This window comes from Pogona vitticeps, chromosome 5 (genome assembly GCF_051106095.1).
Source record: "Pogona vitticeps strain Pit_001003342236 chromosome 5, PviZW2.1, whole genome shotgun sequence".
Taxonomy (NCBI): Eukaryota; Metazoa; Chordata; class Lepidosauria; order Squamata; family Agamidae; genus Pogona; species Pogona vitticeps.
In genome coordinates this window covers 52,507,022-52,531,343 of record NC_135787.1, presented here as the reverse complement: position 1 = coordinate 52,531,343, position 24,322 = coordinate 52,507,022, and the positions used below count along the sequence as shown (strand labels likewise).

The 24,322-nt window shown below is 39.9% G+C and overlaps 1 protein-coding gene across 2 annotated transcripts in view; it reads right to left on the bottom strand.

Annotated features, from left to right (window-relative positions):
• ANXA10 (annexin A10) overlaps positions 1-21,768 on the bottom strand; it is a 39,410-nt gene extending 17,642 nt beyond the window's left edge. The window contains exons 1-3 of one of the 2 annotated variants that reach the window (XM_073001477.2): positions 21,283-21,768; positions 7,957-8,038; positions 4,286-4,380 (exon numbers count right to left, since the gene is read on the bottom strand). In XM_073001477.2, the coding sequence (XP_072857578.2) occupies positions 4,286-4,380; positions 7,957-8,038; positions 21,283-21,300 (195 nt within the window). In that variant the 5' untranslated portion in view covers positions 21,301-21,768. Of the gene's footprint in view, positions 1-4,285; positions 4,381-7,956; positions 8,039-8,182; positions 12,253-21,282 lie in introns of those variants that run through there. The other variant, XM_078393855.1, reaches the window with a different exon arrangement.
• Positions 21,769-24,322: the final 2,554 nt, after the last annotated feature.

The window sequence follows — 24,322 nt, the reverse complement described above, 5'->3', positions numbered from 1 at the left end:
GTGATATTTATGCTTGTACTAATGGTAAAACATGGCTGTTCTTGGCAAGTATTTGCCATATGTTTCAGAGACTAGTTAGCCGCAGGCTCTAGTTAGCATTATCCAAGTTTAACACTGGAGACATCACACTGAACTGTAGTCAGGAGCAGCAGGGAAGCCCTTATGAAGGGAGGCGCTTTTGGAGTAACATCTGCAGCCTCTTAACCATAGTGATGTCTGTGCTAATCCTCCTGTGAACTTCAGTGATATGTTGGACATTTGCCTGATATGTTATTAGTGACTCAAATACCTAGGATAGAAATTATTTCCCAAATGTTTTGCTGAAAGGAAGCAGTTCAAATAATATATTGGGATATATTGCATAGGTGTGGATATCGGAGTTGTAGGCCCAAACATCTGGACAGCCACAATTATCCACCCTTGCTTCACATACAGTGGTGCCTCGCTTAACGGGTGCCCCATTTAATGATGAAAGCACAGAGCGACGAAGTTTTTGCAATCACTTTTGCAATCGCTTTGCGATGTTTTAAATAGGGAAAAATCGCTTTGCGATGATCTGTACCCTGTTTCACTTACCGATCATCGCATAGCGATGTTTTTTTTTACAGCTGATCGGCGGTTCCAAAATGGCCGCCGGGTTAAAAAAAAAGCCTGCCCGCTGTTTTCTGGGATGGATTCCTCGCTTACTGGGCAGAGAAAATGGCCGCCGTATGGAGGATTTTTGCTTTAAGGTAAGTTTTAAGCCCATAGGAACACATTGAAGGGGTTTCAATGCATTCCTATGGGCTTTTAAATATTGCATAGCGACGAAATTGCTTTGCAGCGATTTTTGCTGCACGGATTATCGTCAGTATGTGGGGCACCACTGCATATAGTTTATTCAGCATGGGGATGCTCACTGAGAAGCCTGCTTCCATGTATAACTAATTTTTACTGAATCGGGGTGTATACCCTCTTCTTTAATCAGCATTTTTCTTGCTTAGATCATCATCACAAGGGGATAGTTCCTTCAGTGCAACTTGAATTTAAGTGCTTCTTTGTGAATTATGTATGATTACTTTTATTACCAAGGGATCTAACAATAAAGGGGCAATATAAACTATAAATGAAATATAGCACAGTTAATGCAAAAGCTGCTCTCAGAAGGCGAATAATTAAAGGTAACCACAGGCCCTATGAATGTAATTAACATAGCAGACAGCACAGCGATGAGGGAAGAGACATACAAATTAAAAATGAATTTATGATGAAGAAACAATATGTAATCTTTGCTGAATGCACATTAGATACATTTGACAGCCACTAAATCACATGTGGAATAGAAATTAATTCATTAAGACATTTGCAGCTGACAGCGTGCCTCTAGGAAAACTGATTAATAATACAAATGGAGACTAATTAAAAATTACCCCTGCAATTGGAAAGAGGGTAAATGGAGAAAAGCAGTGAAAAATAAGACAAGACAACCCTGAGTTGTCATTATTAACATTTTCTAATTATTTTGGCCATGAGAAATCAGCATGGTGCAATTGTAAGATGGCATCTCGGACAGCTTTGTGTGGACATGTCTATACCACAGAACCGCCTCAGATGATCTATTAATGGAAAATCAGCTTGTATCTGATTTGGCTTTCTCCATGTAATCCTTTTGAATTAGAATTCATTCTAATGTTATGATGATCAACTTCCGTTATGATTGGTTTTAGAAATGAAAGTGGAAATGCTGATTGGCTTTATCATTTTTTTCTCCATAACCTGTGCAAATAATAGGCTAGAAGGGATAAAAATTAAAATTGGATTCAAACCCCAAATGAATATGAGGCAGCAATAAAATAACATACTAAATGTGATTTTCAAGGTACTTGAGCTGCTATTCTGGCAAAACAGAATTGTAGGTCCTAGTGTTCCTGCTCAAATGACATTTTACACTTATTCCATCTATTCTTCCTTTATGGCTTTTTCCCTGATTATGGAAAAAGTAAAAACTAATGGGGAAAAACTGAAAGATTGCAAAGAGAAGGCATCATCTCATGGCCCTGTAAAAGTAAATACAGAGTGACTGCAGAATAAAAGCTCTGTGTGAGAGTGCCTAACCTACATGATGTATGCATCCTAATTCCATTCACATTGATGCAGGAGCAGGGACGCAATCCTAACTAGATGACGTAGCTGAGGTAGCTGTGTTGACAACTGTGCTAAAGCTTGGCTGAATTTAAACCCTTTCCAGCCTAGGGATGCTGAAATTATTTAGGACTATCTTCACCTTGGCCTCCGAAGTCTAAATGCGGCACAATGCAACTCCATTCCTACCCCACCCATTTTGGCTCTTTTGCTGGATGACATACCATAGCTGGACCTCTCTGCATCAGAAAAAGTCAGTCTCCAGCTGGCACTCATGAGATGATAGAGATGAAGGTGGGTCCTGGGTTCTCTAAATGTAGATCAGGGGATTCAGTCCCTCTAGATAAGAGGGGCTCAGTAGCAGACACTGAAACTGAATGTCTCTTAGCTCCTAGGGAGAGGAGGCAGCTAAAGATACTGGACTGCTGGGTCCAGTTGAGGAAGAGTGTGAGACTGCTGTGAAAGACCCTTGAGAATAAAGTTCTCTAAGCAGTTACAGGTATGAACGGGAGTCTCCCAGCTGTTACTGCAAACAAATGCTGTGTGCTCTGACCAGCAACTTCAACTTCCCTTTGTTACCTAATCTCAGTGCTCTTAAATTCCTGTTTAAGTGACATTCAGGCAGCCTGACCTTGAAACTCTACTGACTTATTTTCTGGCTACTCTTTGCTTGGACGTGTGACCTGGTAGGACTCTGATTTATGATGCAAACTTGGCTTCTGTTCTGAGCAGCCTTTCTGTCTGCTCCCTTGAATTGCTTGTTCCTGTCTCTTCCATGCACTAACCTAGTCTAGGTTTTTGGACTTTTCCCAATACCCCTGGGAATTCTTCTCTGGCCTGCATTCTTCTCTGGCATACTTCCAAGCTAGCTAGGCACTTATAGGCAGAAACTAGCACTGTAAAAACAGAACATGAGATTAGACAGGCCTTTGGTATGATTCAGCAATGCCTTAACTTTGTTTTTAAGAGAGATCCAGTTAGGTAAATGCAAATCCCTTGAACCACATGAAGTAGTATTTTAGACTGTGATTTACATGGCTAGTCTGGTTGTCAATGGCCTGATTCATCCTTTCAGGCTAAAGATGTCATGAAAATGTTTCTTCTTGTTTTTAGTATGGTGAAGGATTTTTTTTTGTTTGTCTTCTCGAAAATTTGTTTCTGTAAACACTCAGTCTTTACTATAGTAATTGTCATCCTAAAAAGTAGAAGCATTGGATCAATTGTTTCTGATCTTAAAAACAGTTGGCCTGTCCTTTTTTTGTTGGTATTATGCAGATGCTCATCTTTACAAAATGGAAAGACTCCAGAGACATTTTGCACAAGTTCTGCAAAACACCAGACAAGAAATGCACTTGGTCTCCCACTCTCACACTTGTTATTATGAGATTTCTTAGAGGGATCTGAAAGTCCCAGACGAACTGTCTCATTGCATCAAGACAGCTGTCTCATCTGTGAATAAGATTAAGGTTAAAATTCTTTGCATTCCTATGTGATGGTATGCCAAGTCCCCTATAATATAATATGTACAGTGGTGCCTCGCTTAGTGATGTTAATTCGTTCCAAAAAAATCGCTGGTAAGCGATTTCATCGCTAAGAGAAATGCGGTTTCCCATTGAAATGTATTGAAAACCGGATAATCCGTTCCAATAGGAACGAATTGCCGTCCTTAAGCGAAAATCGCCATAGGAAACATCGCTAAGCGAAACGCGGTTCCCCAATTGAAATGCATTGAAACCTATCTCAATGGGGAAAAAAAATACAGCAACAAATTAAAAGAGTCAGAACAAAGTCAAATTTGGTTAACAAAGGGTTTATTAAGTGCTCTTTATGATTTCAAACATTTTAAACAGTAAACCTTAACTTTATAAATAACAGAAAAACATTTAAAAAACAGCAAACATGAGGCTGTTTAAACCATCGTTAAGCGAAACAGGGACCCAAAATTTAATCGCTATGTGAAGCATGGTCCCAACCATCGCTAAGCGGAAATCGCCCATAGGGACCATCGCTAAACGAAGTGCAAAAACACTCTGAAAAAGTCATCGCTAAGCGATTTCATCGCTAAATGGAGCACCCGTTAAGCGAGGCACCACTGTACAACTTATGAGTGTGTAAGAAGAAGAGACTGAAAACTACAGACAAGGACAAAAACATAATAACTTACTCTGCTGTACATATTACTGTAAGCTTCAGCAATCACGAGGCGTTGTGCATTGCAGCGCTGTGTTAGAATATCAATCAGTATATCTTTGTCACAATCTTCAAGAGAAAGAAAAAATGATTTTACATTGGTGAGCAGTTACTTTTATCATACTGTGGTCAGTGATTACTGTGTTTTGCTGCAGGAAAAATATTTAACAAATGAATATCCCCTTGGAGTTTACAAACACTGGTGGTTTTTACAGTACTTATGCACCTTTGACTTATTGGTGTGCTATTGACAAACAGTACCATCATCAGATATGTTGCTATATCTTTCAAGGGCAACAGACATGAGCACATCAAGAGAAAGAATAATGGCTTTCAGTGAGCAATTCTTAGTCACTCTGTAAAGATTTATATATGTTTGTGTATGTTGTTTTCACATTCATCAAATACTGATTAAATCTTTATGTCAGTGTTGTTGACCTCCAATTTTAATGCCTACTTACAACTGGATTACTTATTGCAATTGAATATGAATATACATGTGTATAAAAGGACTGTGTAATAAATTATTGCCCCTTCACGGATTGCTGCCTTGTCATGATGAAGGGGCTTGAGTAATTCAGAGAAGCTATGGGCTATGCTGTGAAGGGACACCCAAGATGGACAGGTCATAGTGGAGAGTTCTGACTAAACGCAATCCACCTGGAACAGGAACCAGAAAGCCACTCCAGTATCTTTGCTGAGAAAACTCCATGGACAGAAACAAAAGGCCAAAAGATATGACACTGGAAGATGAGCCCCTCAGGTCAGAAGGCATCCAACAGAAGAGCAGAGGACAAGTACAAGTAACTCCAGAGCTAATAAAGTGGTTGGGCCAAAGCTGAAAAGATGCTCAGCTGCAGACGTGCCTGGAAGCGAAAGGAAAGTCCAATGCTACAAAGAAAAATACTGCATAGGAACCTGGAATGTGAGATCTATGAACCTTGGTAAGCTGGATGTGGTCAAACAGGACATGGCAAGAATAAACATTGACATCCTGGGCGTCTGTGAACTAAAATGGACGGGAATGGGTGAATTCAGTTCTGACAATTATCATATCTACTGTATTTTTCACACCATAAGACGCACTTTTCCCCCACAAAACAGGGGGTGTGTGGAAAGTCTGTGCGTCTTATGGAGTGAAGAAAACAGATTATATTTTCCTGTTTTCTTCTCCTAAAAAATTGGTGTGTCTTATGGAAAGGTGCGTCTTATGGAGCGAAAAATACGGTACTACTGTGGGCAAGAATCCCGTAGAAGAAATAGAGCAGCCCTCATAGTCAACAAAAGAGTGGGAAAAGCTGTAATGGAATACAATCTCAAAAATGATAGAATGATGTCAATACAAATCCAAGGCAGACCTTTCAACATCACAATAATCCAAGTTTATGCACCAACCACCATTGCTGAGGAGACTGAAATTGAACAATTTTATGAAGATTTACAACACCTTCTAGAACTGACACCAAAGAAAGATGTTCTTCTCATTCTAGGGGACTGGAATGCTAAAGTAGGGAGCCAAGAGATAAAAGGCACAACAGGGAAGTTTGGCCTTGGAGTTCAGAATGAAGCAGGGCAAAGGCTAATAGAGTTTTTTCAAGAGAACAAGCTGGGGGAAGCTGTGCTGGGATACAATTTCAAAAATGATAGAATGATTTCAATACGAATCCAAGGCAGACCTTTCAACATCACAGTAATCCAAGTTTATGCACCAACCACTGATGCTGAAGAGGCTGAAACTGACTAATTCTATGAAGACTTACTGTATTTTTCCATGTATAAGATGCCCCTTGTATAAAACACCCTCCATTTTTCTAAATCAAAATATCTTTCTTTGCAAGAAGGTAGAGGGAGGAAGCTCCTGTTTTCCCCCTACATTTTCGTTTCAAAAAGCAGCTTATCCCATCCAGGTTTTGCAATGAAAATGTAGGGGAAAGTAGAAATCGCTTTCCCCCTGCATTTTCTTTCCAAAACCTGGAGGCAGAAAGCTTCTTTTTGAAACAAAAATGTAGGGGGAAAGCAGAAATCGGTTTCCCCCTGCATTTTCTTTTCAAAACCTGGAGGAAGAAACAGGGATCAAAGGACTTTGATCCCTCCCTCCTCCTTACTTCGAATATAAAACAACCCTCAAATTTTCCTTCAATTATTTTAGGAAAAAGTGTCATTTTACATACAGAAAACTACGGTACAACACCTTCTAGAACTGACACCAAATAAATAAGTTCTTGTCATTATAGGGGACTGGAATGCTGTCTTTTCATGATACGCCTAAAATAAAACAGCCTAACTTTAACATCTCTTGCTTTTAGAAACAGTTCAGACTCAACTTCATCCAGCACACACTTACAGTGGGGTCTTGACTTAAGAACGGCTCGAGTTAAGAACATTTTGACTTAAGAACCACTCTCATAGGAAAATATTGACTTGACTTACATACTTAGATTTGAGTTAAGAACTAAAAAAACCCACGTGGGAGGCAGGGAAAGTGCAAAATTTGAACTTTCAGTTAACTGTTGGCCAGTGAAAAGGGTGCCTGTCTGCTTCCTCACTCCTCCCAGCGTTTAGAGAGTGGATTGGGAGACAGTCTTCAGACTAGAGTGGATTGGGAGACAGTCTTCAGACTAGAGTGGATTGGGAGACAGTCTTCGGACTGCCTGGTACTGTACTGCCTGGACTGTATTTTCCCTGCCTTCCCTGAACCTTTCTTGACCTAAGAAAAAAAGAAACAAAATATCCCCCTCTAGTGGTCGAAGGTGGAATAGCAGCGTCCCATTAGTTTCTATGGACGGAAAAGAGCAGATACGGATCAAATGGTTTTCAATGCATTCCTATGGGAAATGCAGACTTGACCTGAGAACCTTTTGACTTAAGAACCGCCTTCCAATACGGATTAAGTTCTCAAGTCAAGACCCCACTGTATTTGTCTTTCTGGTAGACCAGAATGCTCTCTTCAAACACAAGAGCTTCTGGTTTTCCCTGTCCCTTTCTACAATGACAGGAGCAGTAATTGCTGTATTTTGTTTCCAAGTCAAAGTGTGTCCCAAACATAATTAAGTGGTCCTAAATTCATCTTTTAACATTTCTGACGCTGGATCTTCAAACCGAGTTTTGAATTTGGGGAGTTAAAAACATTGTGGAAGAATTGTGGGATACTAACTTTGAGATGAAGCTCAGAAAGAAGGTTGGACCTTTTTATTACAATCTTAGTTTTATTTTACACAATACCAGCATAGTATTCCTGAGGAACTTTTAGTTCAATGCATTAATTTTTACAGCATATAATTAAAACTCTGCATTTTCTTTGGAAAAAGTATTGAAGAAGAAAAATTTTTTTTACAAAAGCTCTTGCTGAATTTTATATGTTCTCAACACACTATAATTTCCTCAAACGATAGTGTTCAATCTCATTTTTCTATTGGCTTCTTTTGATGATAAACACTTTTTTTAGCTAAACCTTTGGTGCTAGGAGCTTGTATGTCAAGTATGTTTAAGAACAGGACAAAGTAGAGGATATCTTCCAAATTTAAAAAAACAAAAATATTTTGGCACATTGAAGACTAACTGCTATATTTTGATGTGAACTTTTGTGTACAAGCCCACTTCACCATACAGAAGAGGAAATTTCTAAATTTTGTTTAATCTACATACCTGTTCCTTGCAGAGCTCCACCCAGCATTTGGGCATCCAGAACAGGGTCAAAATTTGGAGCTGGGAAGATTGTCCCCTGAATCTGTTGAGAGATAAATAACATTCACTCATAAAATGGTGAGTTTTAAAAATGCCTTGAAACATTCTCCAAATGTTTTAATCCAGCTGTCACCAGGTCTAGTTAGTATGGTCTGACTGTTTTTCTGGGGTATCAGAGCTTCCCTACCTTTGTAGTAGCCAGTCTAGGAGCTTTTTCTTTCAGTATATGGATGAAGGCAGATATAATACTTTCATTGTAGCAGATGGGATTTGTCTTTTATAATGAAGCAGTGTGCAATTAACCAAGATTGCCAAAATTCTGAACTGACAAAGCTATGATCCTTTGGGACTAGATAATACACAGCTGAGAGGGACTACTGAGTAGAAAAGGGAAAAAAATGTAGCCTAATACTCTATTGTGAAATACTGCATGTGTAAGCAAAATTCCACAAGTGGCTCTCACAGTGTTTGACTGCCTGTCATTATCAAGCTGTGCAACTGTGGGCACAGTAAGGGTGTGTCTCAGCATGCTATAGATAGCTTGAATTACTGTATTGTACACACTAGTTATGCAGCTTTGGCTTTATTGTTGCACAGACCCAGTAAGGTTCTGGCCATGGCGGGATGTGCTTTGAAGGCCCATTTAGAAAATCTCTAAGTTACTGCATCTGTTTCTCAGACAGTGAAATCCTCACTACTTGTACCTGGTTAGTGGGACATTTTTAAGCAAACACCTCCCTACCTGTCTGGAACTAAAATGATAATCAAGTAGTTATGGAAAATTTTCCTATGCTTTAATTGTATTTATTGCATTATAATTTTATTCTCACTTTACTTTATGGTTTTTGATTTTCACCCCTATATATCATGCTATTTTGTTACTCTGTTGTTTTTCGTTATTTGTTATAAACTGCCCAGAGTGGCCTTGCTGCCAGATGGGTGATGTATAAATAAAATAAAATAAATGGTTTGGTAGTGACTGAGACATAGACCAAAGGGCAAGGGAATCAACACAGATATTCATTAAAATGGTAAATCCTAATGAATTAATCTCCATGTTATTGTAAATATTAGCTTTTACACTAACATTGGGATTCTTTTCAGTTGATCATTTATGCTTGATCTTTCCATAAAAAGCTCAAATGCATCCAGTCATCTACAAGTGAAAGATAAATGTTTTAAGTGCTTGTTAACATCTTTGTCATTTGGGATGCTTTCAAATGCTGTGTCCTTATATTGAGCCACCTTTGATAATGCATTGGAAGCTAATTGAATAAGCCTTAAATTCAGAATAATTTGGTTATTCTTTCTTCTTCTTGCCAGCACAGAAGTCATATGTCATGAAACAAGTATCCCAAAATCAACAGTAGTCAAGGTTAACACCTTGATTGTAAAGTCTGAAAGACTGGATTAAGTCTGATGTGTCTATCCATCCCAATATATAACTCTGATGTAAGCTTTACAGGATAGTTGAATGATGACTAACATCTGATTCAACACATTTACCCTTGTGTTATAGGTGCATAACTGTTATTAGGTTCTGTGCAATCTAAAGGTACCCCACCCTACCCCCATTATGGAAGGATAGATGTGCAGTCATTTCAGTGATAGCCAGTTACAGCTGAAGAGGCATCATTGTTCAGTTATATATTACATGCTTTTCAAGTGGAAGGTCTCAGATTTAACCCCTAGTATCCCCAGTTTAAAGGACTTCAGGACAGGGAAAGATCTTGGCTTGAAATCTGGAAAAACCACTGTCAATCAGAGTTCACAGCAGTGGGCTAGAGCACTGGTTCTTAACCTTGGGTTACTCAGGACTTTTGGACTGCAGCTCCCAGAAGCCTTCACCACCAGCTGTCCTGACTGGGGTTTCTGAGAAATGCAGTTCAAAAGCATCCGAGTAACAAAGATTAAGAACCACTGGGCTAGAGCATCTGTATTTGGTAAAAAGTAGGGTCAAATGTTAATTAAATTTCATTATGATTTGTCAAGATGTGAGACTTACGTAATGCAGATGAAATCCATTTAAATGCCATGATTTGGATCCTAACTCTGAGCAGAGAAAAGCTTCCGCAAGGGTATTTTCTAGACTCTTCTCTGTCCAGTTTCTAGCTTCTTCCAAGAGTTTTTTCCCCTAAAGAGTTGAAAGTGTTGGGGTTTCGTGTGGCAGAGTTTGGTAAGAGGAAAATTGAATGTGGCCTTTATTATTATTAATAATAAACATCCTGCCTTTTTTGCAATGGTTAAAAATGGTTCAGTCGGGAACCTATAAAGCAGATTGAACTACAGCATTTTTTGTAGGTCATCCCTTATTTGTTAGTTTAACTCAACTGGCACTTATTTATTTCAATACATTCACTCAGAGGCTCCAGTAAATTAGAAAGAATATTTTTTCCCATTTACTTACAATTCTTATATAAAAACAATCATAATATTTTGTAGAAATGTTTATTACGGTATATTACTGAGCTTAACTGCTTAATTTACTTCATTATTAACGAACTGACTGGTTACACTTCTGACAGAACACTTCACTTTAACTGTTTACTACTGACTTCATAACTGACACACTGACAGAACACTAATTTCTCTACCTTAAATTTCTTTTTCCCACTTTTTTCCAGAGGTAAAGAAGGTAGAGAAGGAAACAATTGGCGGCTGCTGAGTTGACTGACATTCATTGCAGCTCCCTCCCAGCCAAAATCTCTCAAAGCATCAAATCAGGATGCAATATATCCAACAGATATAACCTATGGGATAAAGTGAGGGTGCTATTGAGGGAATTACACTGAGCTGCTTTGTGGAAATGAAATTCTAGTCTTAAAGATTTTGCCGTAAACTTCATTTTCACACTACAGAGGAAGCTGGTTGTGGTTATAACTTTTGTTCGTCCAAATAAAAAGGCATGACATTCTCTGTGCAAATGTTCAGGAGAGAAAAAAAGTTTCATTAGGTCTGATGTTACAAAAACCATTGGAGTGTGGAGAGTCTGAAATTATGGCAGTACAATCTTGATACTGTCTAAAGTTATAATGGAGGAGAAAGTCACAAACAGTGCAGCAGGTGTTAAGAGTTCACCCTGAACAGCCTCATGTTTTGTGGAGAACAAGAAAGGCTGTAAAACACAATAAACCTTAAATTTCTACTGTGAAAATAAAAACAACCCCCTTGCGTGCAGACTATGTTATTACATTGAATTGTAATTTTTCTAACATTATGTCAAATGAAAAGGGTTTTTTAAAATCTCTAAAGGAGATTTTATGTCTTTTAGTTGGCCTGTCAAAGATACTGGTATGATATGGATTTGGGAATTTCTTTTTCACATAACACATTTATCCTTTATAAAGGAATAGGTCAGACAGGGTTTGTAGTCACTTTCAGCAGAATTTTACTGGGTTTTATCAGTGTAAGAGGAATTGCAAAGCTACTAATGAGTGAGGTGACAGTCTCAAGTACATCATGCACCTAATCATGCATCCAGTCACATGCCTGGCATATTCCTGGCACCTGTTTAATTAACTGTCACTAACTGTGGTAATTTCCACAATTTCTCTTGCATGTCCTTAAAAAAGCAACAGGATTCTCCACGTCATGTCCAGGTTAGCTTGGTGGTACCACTGTGTGAGCAACATTTGTCATGCAGCTAATCCTGGAGTGCAAATAACTTTTAGATTCAACATCATTTACACTTTTTGGTAGCTGGCTGTATAGCTCAGTGACACACGTGTGTGTGTGTGTGTGTGTGTGTGTGTGTGTGTGTGTGTGTGTGTGAGAGAGAGAGAGAGAGAGAGAGAGAAATCAAAATTGAAGAGAAGATCTTAAATATGCCATGTAAATATGTCTACCTCCTTGCCAGGCTTCAAAATATTCAAGTAACATATCTTTATTGATCGAAGTGAAGTATAACAAAGGACATTATACTGGCACCTTCATTTGATTCCAGTAGCTTTGGCACCACAGTCACATTCCAACAACTCTGTCTGCAGATTAGTCTAAAATATTTTTCAGGATAGGAGAACACACTATAAATCGAAGTGACTAAAAATCTGCAGAGCCACTGGAGTTTCTCCTCAAAATACAAAACATGTGCTTGCAACTGCTTTGAGACAGATCACAAGATACTGGAGATAAACGCAGTCTATGAAAGGTGAAGAAATGAAAAAATTGCCTGTAATCATCAATTGTGCATATGGAATTCAAATATAATTCCTATAGAGCAGGGGACTCTAAACTCAATTTACCTGGGGGCTGCTGGAGGAAGAATCTGGTGAGACTGGGCTGCATCAGATTTTCCGCCAAGCGGAGCAAGAGCCCAAGTAAGCCACCCAGGAGTTTCCTTAGCCCAGCTAGGGTTCTGAGGAGGAGGAGGGGCGCACAAGCCCTTGTCGCGGGCCACAACCCTCTCCAGCTCCTCCTTCACTACCACTACCAGCAGCAGCAGGACGAAGAAGCAGAGAAGGGAGGGAGCGCCGGCGACCACCTAGCGGGGTGGGGAGGAGGACACGACATATATTTTTTTTAAAAAAACCCTCACAGAGTTCTCTTTGCCTAACTGGTACCCGCGAAATTAAACAGAACGGGGCAGGGCCCCCGCAGGTGCACACGTGCATGCACGCACACAAACAAACTCACACACAGAGGTCCAGCAACCTTCCTCTGAGGGCCCCCCTCAAAAAATATGCACTCAGCAGCAGCAGCTACCCCCACCACAACAGAGGAGCAAACTTTGTGAGGCGAGCCCAGGCAGCTTCCACAGCCAAGGTGGCTGAAGCAGGACAAAGAGGAGGAGGAGGTAGAGGAAGCACCACCGGGTGCTGAGGCAGCCGCTGGCTGGGCTGGTGCTGGGGGTGCCAAGAGAGAAAGAGAGCCAGAGAGCTGCTTCCTGGAAGAGACAGCAGCAGCTGCTGTTGGCGGCTTGGAGGTGCTCTTCGAGGATGGGCCGGGAGCGAGCTCTGCTCTCAGGCATCGCTTGGCAGTGGCTTGGGCGCTTGGGGAAAAGGGCCGGCAGCGCGCCTCGCTTGTTGGCTCTCCCCCAGAACAGCGTCTTTTGCACCCTCCATCCAGAGCTGGACCACATGTTTGAGACCCCTGCTATCGAGTCTGTATTGTCCTTAATATAAATCAATATAGTACAAATCAGCTGCTGTTTAAGAAACATCTACCAAAAGAAATATCAAAGAATTTAAGCAACAAAAAGAATAGGCATTAAGTGAGCTATGGGTTTCAGGAGAGAAAGCTAGAATAGAACTGGATCGGTTGCTGGATTATCCTTATTTCTAGGACAGAAATAAAGGTTGGCTCAAAGTTCTGGTGGAAATAAAACACTAATGATCTGTTGCCAATTAGTAGATAATCACAAGTAGGCCCACACGCTTCTTTCCCCCTTGATTTCTTTGCCTAGGCAAATGTTTTCCTCTGTTCCCCACTTAACCATTAATTGCAGTATCACCTCCGATTTATAGTGACCTTATGAATGAGTGATCTCCAAAGTGCCCTGTCCTCAGCTCTTGTAAACCGAACCCTGTGGCTTCCTTAGGGAGTCAGTAGTTAGCTTTCAATCCTGGATTAGAAGCTTGTTTACAAACTCTTGTTAAAAAGAAAACAAGAAACAACCTCAAACTTTCCGTGGCAAGCACTAATGCAAACACCAGTCCAAAACAACACTGAAAAACAATAAACCATAATTACTTTTGAATATAGGAAGCTGACATACTGAGTCAAAATGCTGCCCCTCTGAGTACCAGTTGTTCTCTAAAGCTTCACAAAGAATTTTTTACTAGTCCTGTCTGGGTATGCAAGAAACTGAACCTTTGGTTTTCTGTGTGTAAAGCATTAACTGTACCACAAAGCTATGTCCTCTAAGAAGAGTGATGGAGCATGAGAACCTCTCATCATCATCATCATCATCATCATCATCATCATCATCATCATCATCATCATCATCATCATCATCATCATCAGTGATTAAGAGATTGCATGCATGACCTCTACCCAACTGATTAAAGTTTGTGAAGAAGCTGTACCATTTCTGAAATGCATGGTGTCTCAAGTTATATTTATGATACCATAGGAACTCTATAGCTAGCTGGATAGCTCAGTGGTTTAGGTATCTGTTTGTGGAGCCAGAGGTTTGGGAGTTCAATTCCCCACTGTGCCTCCTACAAAAAGAAGTCAGCCTGTGTGACCTTGGGCAAGCTGCACAGTCCCAGGAATGGTGAACCACTTCTGAGTGCTGTCTACTTGGAAAACTCTGAAAAGAGTTGCCATAAGTCATAATTGTTTTGATGGCACAAGAACTCTATAGTGCTGGGGTGGAACATCTTTATGTCCCTGAAGAATTGCTACTCTCACTCTAGGTCAACATTAGGCAGGCTAGCAGGGAGGATTGATGGGAATTTTTGTTCAGCAACATCTGGCAGGGACACCACAGATTTCCCAGATCTGGCACAGGGGCTTGGAGAGAAATGATTTCCTCTGTTTTGTTCTCCACAGCCATTTCTTAAACTTGGAAAAACAGAAAATTTTTGAAACAGCATATTTTTGTCACCTCAGAATAAATAAATTTGATTTACTTAATAGCCAATATTATGGAGACCAAAATTCTGCCCCAAAAGAAACGGTGCAGTGATGCTGATTTCCCACTTTGAATGTATGTTATATGCCCATTTATGTATGGAGAAATGAATTTCATGTTGATATTAAAGTATAGTGAATTATAATGGTTTTCTTCAAGACTAATATCAAAGCAATATTTGTGGGCACTTCAGCGTTTAATATTTGCACATAGAAACTCTGCAATCTCTGCCTGAATTCCTGAATGGAAGAGAAGACAGGCCCTGTATGATATCTGCCAGAACAAGCGATTGTGTGGGCCAGGGGAACATCTGCTACTGTGTCTCTCCACTTCACCTGCAGAACTTCAGCCTGTGGGACTTCAGTTTCTCTGCAGGACCAAGCCCTGGTCTGGGAGGCAGCTCCTTGCTTCCATCTTTCTTCCCTCCCTCTCCCTGACTTTTCTTTCCCCTCAATGTTATCACTTATTTGGGGTTGCAGAGTATAGAAACCAGGCGGGTTTTTTGTCCCAAAGGGGGAACTATGAGGACAAGGGCCACATATTCAGTGTTAGAGACAAGGAAGATGAATAAATATCACATTGATTTATCATTAGCAGCTATATTTCAAACTTCTTTATGCCAATCATTTAATTGTGATTCATACTTTATTTTCCAGTTATTTCATATAATAAATCTTCTGCTGTTTAGATACACACACACACACACACACACAGAGAGAGAGAGAGAGAGAGAGAGAGAGAGAGAGGAACAGTGGGACTGTGCAGGACAGTATGAGCCTTCCCAGGCTCATTTGGTGAGGACATGAGAGAGGAAGGCCTTCTCAATGGCTGTTCCCAGGCTTTGGAATGTGCTGCCTTGAGAAGCCAGGTTGGCCCACTCCCTCTTGTCCTTCCATTGTCAGGCAAAGACCTTCCTTTTCAAGCAGGCTTTAAGCAATAAGTGTCTCATGAACAGTTTGTTCATGTTTTAAAATGTCTTAACATTGTTTTGGTCTTGATTTTTTAAATATGTTATTTATATGTCTGTTTATATAACATTCAAACTTCCACAGAGTGTGGCTGATGGACCTTTGGGTGAAGGTGAAGATGAACATTTGCAGGCAGAGAAAAACCACCACCCCTGGATGTTTTCTTCTTGTGGAAGTGGGGGGTCCTCCTACCCACAAGCTCCAAAGCACTTCCACTCCCACAAGGCAATCCCTACAAGGGACAGGGACTATCAATTTTAAAGTAGGCATAGTTATTTTCCCTTCCATGGTGGAAAGGGATATTGTATAAGGGCAACAAGGTATTATAAAAGAGATAAAAAGTGTTACCCATTCTAGATAGGACAGCAGTCACACTTTGTTAGACATCTTAGTGCAACAGTAATCCATCCTAAGAAATGAAGTATAGACAGTTTCTAATCAGCCCAATAAAGACAGCAAAAACTAATTTGGGATAATTTCCATATGTTTTCATTCTGTGGTTTTAGGAAGCTTTATTACAAATCATTTGTCTCTATGTGGAACAATTTCATCCACATTTTCTTCACTAGACCAACTAATGTTTGTAAGAATCTCTAGTCCTTATGGAAAGGCCAGGGTGTTATTGTATGGACTAAACTATGTTTTTTTAGCCCAGGAAGCTGTTGCATGAACTGAGCTGTGTTTTGCAGCTCAAGGCCCCAAGCTATGGTTTGGATTTCTAGAAGCTGTAGTACGTGGACTTACTCCTGAGTAGATATGCATTGAACTGGGTTGTACTTTGTATGCTTAGCAAGAATATTCAGAAAAATGACTATTAATATGTGAAAGCTTCCATGCTCCAGATGGCAATGTTTTATGAACTCTAACCATATGGGTTTGGTTGGTGATTTTATTATTTCTCACACAGCCATTGCTCAGTAGTTTAGGTATTTGCCTGTGGAACCAGAGTGTGGGAGTTCAATTCCCCACTGTGCTTCCTTGATAGGAGCTGGATTCAATGATCCCTTCCAGCTTGCAGTTCTAAGAGTATTATTTACTCTGGAGGCCTGTAGCCTGGCATGGTGAGTAAAGGTAAAGATAAAGGTTCCCCTTGACATTTAGTCCAGTCGTGTCCTACTCTAGGGTGTGGTGCTCATCCCCATCTCCAAGCCGTAGAGCCAGCGTTTGTGGACAGTTTCCATGGTCACATGGCCAGCATGACTAGACACGAAACGCTATGAGTGAGTAACCAAACCACTAATCGCATTCTTATCATTGGCTTGATGCATAGGTGCACTTATAATACATCTATTCTACAGAAGGTAACTTGTGTACTGCATGTAACACTGTGGGTGGAAATTGTACATATCTCCGACGTTCAGAACTCTGCCCTGAAACTGATGACGTGATCAGTTCAGGGCAGATTTCTCATAGACTGGTTATTTCATGAGTGACATAGCTATCAAAAAGCGTAAAACAGATTGTCATCATTGCCCAACTGCAAAACTGACATATTCTGATGACATTTTTAAAGAAACACCTTGTGAACATAATAGATGATTGATTACTTCCCATGCTAGTATTGTTGAACCTTGAAGTTGAATCAGTCAGAATTTCCTGGAATGTAAGTTCCCCTCTCCTAATAATACTACAGTGCATAAAGTCCAGATAATGCTTTATGACTGCAAAAGCAATCTGAAGTACAAATGGATTCTAATATTTGTTTAGTAAGTCATTTTTCTGATAACAAACAATGGGAGTTAAATTCTAGATGACATGCTTTTTCCCTGGGAATTCATGCTTTGAAACAAGTGTTGCAATTTCATGCTGAAGACTTATTTTTGCAAAGAGGTCTTTTCTGCTCCAGCTTTACTCCAACAAGAAAAATAGCCAAGGGTAGCTGCTGATAAAATAGCTTTTTCAGTTATGTGCAACAAATAAAAACAAGAGTATACATATCTGGTTGTATCCAGTGCTGACTTAGCAGAAGTCCATCCATGTAAACTGCTCACCTGCCTTTCCTGCTGTTGCATCTCCCCAACCCATTTGTGAAAGCTGAGGGATGTTCACATATCACTTTGGATATGAAATGAGAAGATGGGGCTGGAAGGGGGAAATAGCGCGAAGTGATGCAAAGGCAGCTTGCATGAATGATTTTTCATTCATGAAAGCTACCACCCAGCTAATTTAGGTTGCTTCCTCCCTCAAGTTACTCCCTGACATTTTGTTGCCCGAGGCAAAACAGACAAGGAAACATATCCCTCTCCCACATCTCAAGGTGTGTAGTACTAAAATCCAGTTATTTTAGTGTATGAAGTAAAAAATTCCACAAGTGCCTCTGCCCATCCTTCACAGTAAAAATGCAATAATTAACAATTTGCTGTTCCTTTGTCACCCCAAATCTGCTGCCTGGGTAACTGTTTCACTTTGCCTAATGGTAGAGCCATCCTTCACACCACATTTCAGGTCTTAATGAGTTTTCTCACCTCCTAGAGGTGACGTATTTCTAAGGGGCAAGGATCTGCAGTGGGGACCAGAGAATAGGAAATTTTCTTTGTGCTCTTTCTGCATTGCACACATCCAATAATTTACTTTTGCTACAGCCCATATCTTTTTTCTGGTACTGGAATACTGTATGTATTTTAGAAAAGGCAATGTTGGTTGAATTTATCTAATTTATTAAGCCCTTGTTAGTCTATGTTTGGAAGTATGGATCTTATCCCACACAGGCTATTTGTCTATCCAATTGGACTGTCGTGGACATTTCCAACTGTGTGCTCCAGTTACTTGCATCATGTAATGTTATATCCTGTGGAATCTAATGTGTTATAAACCTTCAGTAATTGAGTGACCCACAATGGTGAGAAATAAATAGCAGACCACTTCTATACTGTGGTACATAACAACTGCAGAAAGTAGGATGAGAAGAGAGCACAGAGATCCTACAGAGGTTGGAATGCAGCTGACACACAGATCTTGGCAAAAGGTTTGTCTTTTGTACTTATGCCCCCGCATGATCCCACACATGTAAAACTTGATTTTGGCCAGTTTTTAAGAAACGTTAAATTACAGCAGTTCTTTGGCAAGTCAGAGGGTCAGTTAATTGGCTTGAGAAAAAAAAATCAAAAGTCAGTCTTCCTTTATGCCACCTGGTAACCCAGATCCTACTATAGTAACCCTTGAGAAACAGTATTTGGAAAAATTAGATCAGTTGCATCACCTTGGCAAAATATGAATAGAATAGAATGATGCACTTTAAAGGCTCTTGCTTCTGACCCTTCCATTGTTACAAAGCAAGCTGACCAGGGAGTGTTATAGCTATCCAAAATACTGTAGCAAGAAATTTTAAGGCAGCTGGTTGATACATGTTTAATGGGCTATGTCCTTGTAATCCCACTGGTGATGATGTGTTTGCAATATGGAGGGGTAATGATAGGGTTTTGAAAAGTGGTTTCAGATGGGTAACCTCCATAAATATGAACCTCCAATTTGATACTCATGGTTGCTATTAGGAAATAACTTTTTAGATCTAACCATAAAATAGGGAGGTAAATTAAACGCAACACTTTAGAGAAAACTATAGGATCGCAATGCATCCCTTGAATTTGACAGCTCTCATCCTAGATCCCTGAGATGCCATTTGCCTTATACGCAGTTTCCAAAAATCAAAAGAAATTGCACCAGAAAGGAGGCTTTGGGGGTGGGGGCAGGGCATCCAAGAAGCCAGTTAAGACATAAGGACTACCCTGATCATGTTACAGAAAATAGTTTTGCTAGGTTCATCCATTCTACGTGCACTAGCCTCCTAAGAAAGCATAAGAAAGAACTTGTAAATCAAGTTTACTGGGTTTTGACTTTTGATACATTACCAATGTTACAAGGTAACATCAAGAAATATTGGTACATTTTGAACAATATAGATCAGGGGTTTTAAACTCAATTTACCTGGGGGCCGCTAGAGGCAGAGTCTGGGTGAGGCTGGGCTGCATCAGATTTTCCGCCAGGCAGAGCAAGAGCCCAAGCCCATATTTATTTCAAAAGAACACAAAATATCAGTGATATGTTAATTGGGAATGAGTTCAGAGAAAGACAACAGAGAGCCTTTAACATCCTGTCAGGTTCAACACCTCTGCACAGTCACCATCCTTGTGGATGCTGGATTTATTGCCAATACTCATGTATATAGTCCAGTGAGTCTGTGGATCACCATAAAGGCAAGAAATATGACTTGAGAAAATTCACTACTTGTAACACCAGCTGGGTACTATATGCCATCAGATGCCCCTGTAAACAAGCTTTATATAGGAAAAACATCCAGGGCCCTTAAAATACGTATAGGGGATCATCTAGGCCACTGGTTCTTAACCTTGGGTTACTCAGGAATTTTGGACTGCAACTCCCAGAAGCCTTCACCACCAACTGTGCTGGTTGGGGTTTCTGGGAGTTGCAGTTCAAAAACATCTGAGTAACAAAGGTTAAGAACCACTGATCTAGGCCACATTAGGAATGAAAGATTGGGAACTGCTTTGGCTAGTCATTACATGGACAACAACCATCCTGTAAAGGATTTACAGTTCTGGGCTATAGATGCTTCTCCACACAAGCAATGATAATGCTCTGTTGAAAAGTTAGATTGACCAGATACTGAGGCTGAGTATACTGGTACCCAAAGATGTAAATGAAGAAATAGATGCTCTCCTTTTTCTTTAGCAGTATGACTTCTTTTGTATGCTTGCCTTGTAAGGCAGGAGTGTGTGGATTAATCAGAGTGTCCTTGAATAACAGCTGTGTAAGATAACATCCATAAAGAGGGTATCTTTCTTCCAGCAATAGGACCAGTACTCCTTTGAAAGAAGATGAACTTTAAGTGAGATATTAGTGATGGGACTCGGTAAATGGCATCCTTGGCCTTAAATTCAGAAGTTATTGTTAGATTCCACTAACTTTATTTAGCATGGTACAGCTTTAATGAGTTTTATAAGTTGGTTTCCCCAGTTGGTCACAAAACACAAGCAGATTTTATTTTCTGTTGTCTGTAATTTCCAATTTTTTATATAACCGAGGGCCATTAATTCTGCAGTCCTCTATTCAGTGACTCAGGAAGAAGCCTTATTAAAAGGAGTATAATTTACTTTTGAGTAGGCATAAATTCATCTGTAACAGAAAATTGTTAAATAAATAAAGAGAACAGCAGGCATAAACACAGTCTGCAGCAGGAAAAATAAACACTGTGAGGGAACAAATGCCAACAGGTTTTTAATATACAATTTCCCCCTTATCCTAACAGAAATATTTACTCCCACCCTTTCAATAGTTAAAAACAGATCCCTGGAATTAAGACAGGGACAGCCTACTTGAGAGTAATATTGAGCTCAGTGAGGTTTGATTCTAAGCAAACATATAAAGGATCATTTTATGGTCCCATAATTCTATTGTGGTTACACAGGACGGATATACTTCTGCCTTCAAACAGTACTGTACTAGGCATTAGAAAGGATTTGTAAAGTCAGGGCTTTTTGCCATTTACTCTTGTCATCCATTCTTTGCTTCATTAACACAGGTGTCCAGAAGGTCTTCAAAGCACGTGCTGTCAAACTAGAACATAAATATATTTGACTTAAAAAATTTATTCCAGGGGAAACATCTTAATTATGGGCAATTAATTGGAGATGGAATTCTATCTGTCTTTTTGTTGTCCACTAAGAAAATGTTCTTACAATTCTTGCAGTAAAGAACAATGTGAAAAATATGGGAAATTCTACTCACGTAGTCTCCGCTATACATTCTGGCACAAGTAGAAATCAAGTCTGAAGGTGGATTCAGAAGAGAAAATGGCAAGTGGGATATGGGTGGAGGAAGGACCCAAATGCGGTTCAGCTGTTAGGCTGAGAAGAACAGGCAGGACTGTGCAATCAAACTGATAATTTTCTCCAATCACTTTAGGTTCCAAGGTAACTGGGAAGGAGGGGGACTTGATAGCATGTGCTCCTTGCCTTCACAGCAATCACAGTGTGTACTTAGCCATTACGCAGATGTGAATAAACAGAATTATTTCATAAAATAAACACAGATTTAGCACAACATCCTATTACCTACTGGTTGAATCAAGAGACTGAATCTGACAAATCACAGAACAAAAGTATTAATCTATAGAAACAAGGGTGTTAATGATTCACTCTAATCAGCCCTCGCTCATGGTTTACTGTTACTGAGTCAGTCTCCTGAAAGGAATGGGGTGGGAGACTACACAAAAGGCTGAAACTTTGCAGTTTGTGTGTGTGTGTGTGTATATATATACATATATATATATATATATATATACACACACACTATATATATACACTATCTATCTATCTATCTATCTATCTGTCTGTCTGTCTGTCTGTCTAATGGATTTTATATTTATTCTGCAGTATAATGCATTTCAAGTGAAGGTATGCAGAGTAATATAACATTCATAGAATGACAATGAGGGCTTATATACCACCTTTCTTCATAATAGCCAATGGCAATTCACAAGCTACATAAAAACCACACAATTGTCACACATTGAGTGTAATAACCTGCTGGCCCAACCAAAGTAGCACAAAAATGTGTGCAAGCTTTCGAGTACTTCAGATATCTTGGTACTACAGAGAAATCAATTGTGATGTCAGTTTATAATAATGGAACTTTTAAATTGCTGAATGGAGATGTGCTGAGACCTTCTGAGATCTTGAAAGCTTGCATGGCTTTCTCTTAAGAAATTACAAAACGGAGAGGAAAACAACTGCACAACACTTCTGCAGTCATTGTATCAATACTCAAAGGCTAAGCTTGGGGTGCAGCACCACTAATTTCATATCCCAGAAGATGAAGGGCAGGTAGGGAGGGGGAAAGGATATAAAATGTAGAATGAAAATGTGGCTTCCTGGATTGCTTTTTAAGGGAGAATCAAAGAGAATCATTTCCATTGCCCTCATTCACTCCCTTCTCTGTGGCAATCTTATAAAGCTCCTCTGCTCAGTAGTAAGACCAGAGCTTTCTTCTGAAGAACAGGAAAAATAAAAATAAGCAGAGCACTCCTAGTCAGTAGAACCTTGGCCAAAGGCCTTTTTGCCCTTTCTGTACTACTCTATTATCTGGCCTTGCTGTTTGGGTTTTCCATTCAGAGGAATGGAATAGTTCACAGAAAACTGGAAATACACAAATATCATCATGAGCATAGGTCAGGTTGAAATGCATCCAGAAGGGCACAGGTGAGTCAGACACTAAATCTTTGTGCCATTGCTTGGTGGTGCACCAGGTCGGGGCCCAATGCACATCCCTATTCGAAATTGTGCTGGAAGTACTTTGGACCTTGAAAACACATTCCCTGCATTCCAAAGCTTTTTCCTCTTTGTATAACAATACAGTAGTTGCTAATCCAGTTCTACAGTTCCTTCAATATGTAACTGTCTTTGCTCCAAAAGACTAAGCTTTCAATCCTTCTCATTTTTTAAAATTGTACTCGGGGAAGGGCATATTTTGTGGATTAAGGAACAGGCTGTAGGAAAGGATAGTTAATTTTCTTGATTATTCTTTGAAACGTATGTAATTACACAGGGTCTATGTGATTATACAGGGTTCATGGTGGCCACTTCTAATGACCTTGAAAAGTGGGTGAGGGCTGACGGTGACATATCAAACTGGACGGCAGGGACACAGAAGTGGGTATTATGCTTGCAAAATCTCATTTATTTGAAAATTCCCTGAATTTCATTTTCTTTTCTCGTAGCATACACTGGTAGCATAGCTTCATTAACACAAAAACTAAGGGACATCTTGGTAATGTTTTCCATTTGTTGTTGCTTTCCTTGGACATACATAAACACTGGATCCCACCATTCTATCAAATGATACCAGTTCCACTGCCTTCTAATGTGATGGAAAAAAATCAGGGATTTCCCCCCTCCTTTGGTTCTCCCTTGCTGCAATGTGAGACAGCTGACAGAGAGCAAAACCTGATCTTTGTCCAAAACAGTAGCATGACTGATGCAGAAGTAAACTTCAAATTGCCTCAGACTAATGATGTCGCCAAAGATGCCCCTTACCTTTCTCCCATAAGTGAATATCTATCATTCACTACTACAGAAAAAGTGAAAACCTGCACCTGATGACATCTTAGTGATGAAGGAGAATATCCGTACAACCCCTGAAATTGTTTCCTGCCGTAAACTTACAAGGACTCCTTGTAGGGTCTCTGTGCCTGCACATTAACACAATGTGTCTTCTCTGACTCTATCTCTACCCACACACTTTATTCTCTTCCTTCCCTCCATCTCATAATTTTTTTATGTTGTCCATTTTTTTAAAAAAATGACAGCAACATAATAAAAATAATTAAACCCTAGTAAAAACAATAATAATCATGTACCATCAAGTCATTTCCAACTTAAGACAACCTTCTCAGGGTTTTCTAGGCATGAAGTACCCTTAAGGGGGATACCATCCCCTTCTTCTGGGGGTACTGTAGGACTGTGCATCTTGCCCAAGGACACAGGGGTAGCAGGGCATGTAACTCCTTCAGCCCCATACACATCATGTGACTTCAGCTGGCTTCTTTTGTGGGAACTCAAACCCCCAGCCCATGACTCCGCAGTGTGTTGCTCCAACCGAGCTGAACAGGCTCAATCGCACGTTATAAAACCAAAAGTTGTACCAACATAATCAAAGAGACATTCAGTTCATTTCGGTAGCACTTGATACTGGGAAGCGTTGCACACTACATTAGGAGTTCTCAAAGTTATGCTACAAGCCCCTTAAGCTTCATAATCCCCACTTGATA